We start from the raw sequence: 2,500 nt of genomic DNA on the forward strand, positions 1-2,500 counted from the left end.
ATCACCTGTAGGAGGAGATCACCTGTAGGAGGAGCTCACCTGTAGGAGGAGCTCACCTGTAGGAGGAGATCACTTGTAGGAGGAGATCACCTGTAGGAGGAGATCACCTGTAGGAGGAGCTCACCTGTAGGAGGAGCTCACCTGTAGGAGGAGCTCACCAGTAGGAGGAGCTCACCTGTAGGAGGAGCTCACCTGTAGGAGGAGATCACCTGTAGGAGGAGATCACCTGTAGGAGGAGAGCACCTGTAGGAGGAGATCACCTGTAGGAGGAGATCACCTGTAGGAGGAGATCACCTGTAGCCTTCTCTCTGAGCAGGAGGCTCGACCCCCAGCTGTCATTAAGGACGAAAACGTTTTATTTTGAAATAACTTCATCATCCCTTTAGATCAAAGTACCTGCTAAATAACCTAATATTTGATAGTATATGAGTAAAAGTACCTGCTAAATAACCTAATATTTGATAGTATATGAGTAAAAGTACCTGCTAAATAACCTAATAGTTGATAGTATATGAGTAAAAGTATCTGCTAAATAACCTAATAGTTGATAGTATGTGAGTAAAAGTACCTGCTAAATAACCTAATAGTTGATAGTATGTGAGTAAAAGTACCTGCTAAATAACCTAATAGTTGATAGTATATGAGTAAAAGTACCTGCTAAATAACCTAATAGTTGATAGTATATGAGTAAAAGTACCTGCTAAATAACCTAATAGTTGATAGTATATGAGTAAAAGTACCTGCTCAATAACCTAATATTTGATAGTATATGAGTAAAAGTACCTGCTAAATAACCTAATAGTTGATAGTATATGAGTAAAAGTACCTGCTAAATAACCTAATAGTTGATAGTATGTGAGTAAAAGTACCTGCTAAATAACCTAATAGTTGATAGTATGTGAGTAAAAGTACCTGCTAAATAACCTAATAGTTGATAGTATGTGAGTAAAAGTAACTGCTAAATAACCTAATAGTTGATAGTATATGAGTAAAAGTACCTGCTAAATAACCTAATAGTTGATAGTATATGAGTAAAAGTACCTGCTAAATAACCTAAAAGTTGATAGTATATGAGTAAAAGTACCTGCTAAATAACCTAATAGTTGATAGTATATGAGTAAAAGTACCTGCTAAATAACCTAATAGTTGATAGTATATGAGTAAAAGTACCTGCTAAATAACCTAATCGTTGATAGTATATGAGTAAAAGTACCTGCTAAATAACCTAATCGTTGATAGTATATGAGTAAAAGTACCTGCTAAATAACCTAATCGTTGATAGTATATGAGTAAAAGTACCTGCTAAATAACCTAATCGTTGATAGTATATGAGTAAAAGTACCTGCTAAATAACCTAATCGTTGATAGTATATGAGTAAAAGTACCTGCTAAATAACCTAATCGTTGATAGTATATGAGTAAAAGTACCTGCTAAATAACCTAATAGTTGATAGTATATGAGTAAAAGTACCTGCTAAATAACCTAATAGTTGATAGTATATGAGTAAAAGTACCTGCTAGAAGACTCGATAGAAGCTAGTGAAGGGGTAAATGTACCCGGTGACTTACAAAAGGGTAAATGAATATATCATAAATAACTGTAAGGGTAAACTACTAATCATTAAATAACTGTGTTAAATTTAGAGTTGGAAATAAATAAATAAAAAGTTAATCAGTGAATGGTAAATTGATTAAAGGTTAATGATCGAATAGTCTATGACCGAATAGTAAATAACTGAATGGTTAATTAATAAAAAGTTAATGACTTAATAGTAAATGACTGAATGGTAAACAACTGAATGGTAAACGACTGGACACTAATTGACTTAATAGTAATTGACTGATGCCCCCCCCCCCCCCAGGAGCTGAGTACCTGGTGGGGGGCCACTCGGACCGGAAGGCGAGCCGCCTGCTGGTGAACATGAAGAGCCTGGTGGTCCCCTGGAGGGCTAGCCTGGGCCGCAAGCTCCTCCCCCTTCTCCGCAAGGACTGCAACTGGTAGCCGCCGCCGCCGCCGCGGAAACAGACGGACAGGCCGAGGCGGGACAGAGCGACGGACGGAGGGAGGGAGGATTTAACCGCACAGCTTTGAGCGATGACAGGGGAGACGAGACGGCGGTGTTTAATTACTTTGGGCGGCGGATGGTTATCGAATTCTGCTTCTTCTTCTTCTTCTTCTCTGGAAAAAGGTCTGGGTGGTTGGTCAGACTGGGTAGACTGTTTAAAGACGGCTCTGCCGTCGTCCAATGACAGGGCGGCACAGACACACAGAGCCAATCGCGGCTCAAGGAACCTTTGTGAAAGGATTTTGGTTTCACATGCGCTCGAGTTATCATTTTTTTATGCTGTATGCATATATATATATGTATATATATCTATATATATACATATATATATATAAATACACACGACCCAGGCTTTGTCCCCAGAGGCGAGCTGAAGGCTACGGACGAGAGACGGACTCCACTGCGCTTGGCTCCGGGCCCCTGGGGAAGGCTCT

At 39.5% G+C, this 2,500-nt stretch overlaps 1 protein-coding gene across 1 annotated transcript in view; it reads left to right on the forward strand.

Moving 5' to 3' along the window:
- ntn4 (netrin 4) overlaps nucleotides 1-2,500 on the forward strand; it is a 27,359-nt gene that overhangs the window by 24,074 nt on the left and 785 nt on the right. The window contains 1 exon segment of the mRNA XM_079735547.1: nucleotides 1,863-2,500. This exon segment is cut by the window's right edge and continues 785 nt beyond it. Coding sequence (XP_079591673.1) covers nucleotides 1,863-2,002 — 140 coding nt within the window. The 3' untranslated portion in view covers nucleotides 2,003-2,500.

This window comes from Pollachius pollachius (genome assembly GCF_949987615.1).
Source record: "Pollachius pollachius genome assembly, chromosome: 4".
NCBI classification, from domain to species: domain Eukaryota; kingdom Metazoa; phylum Chordata; class Actinopteri; order Gadiformes; family Gadidae; genus Pollachius; species Pollachius pollachius.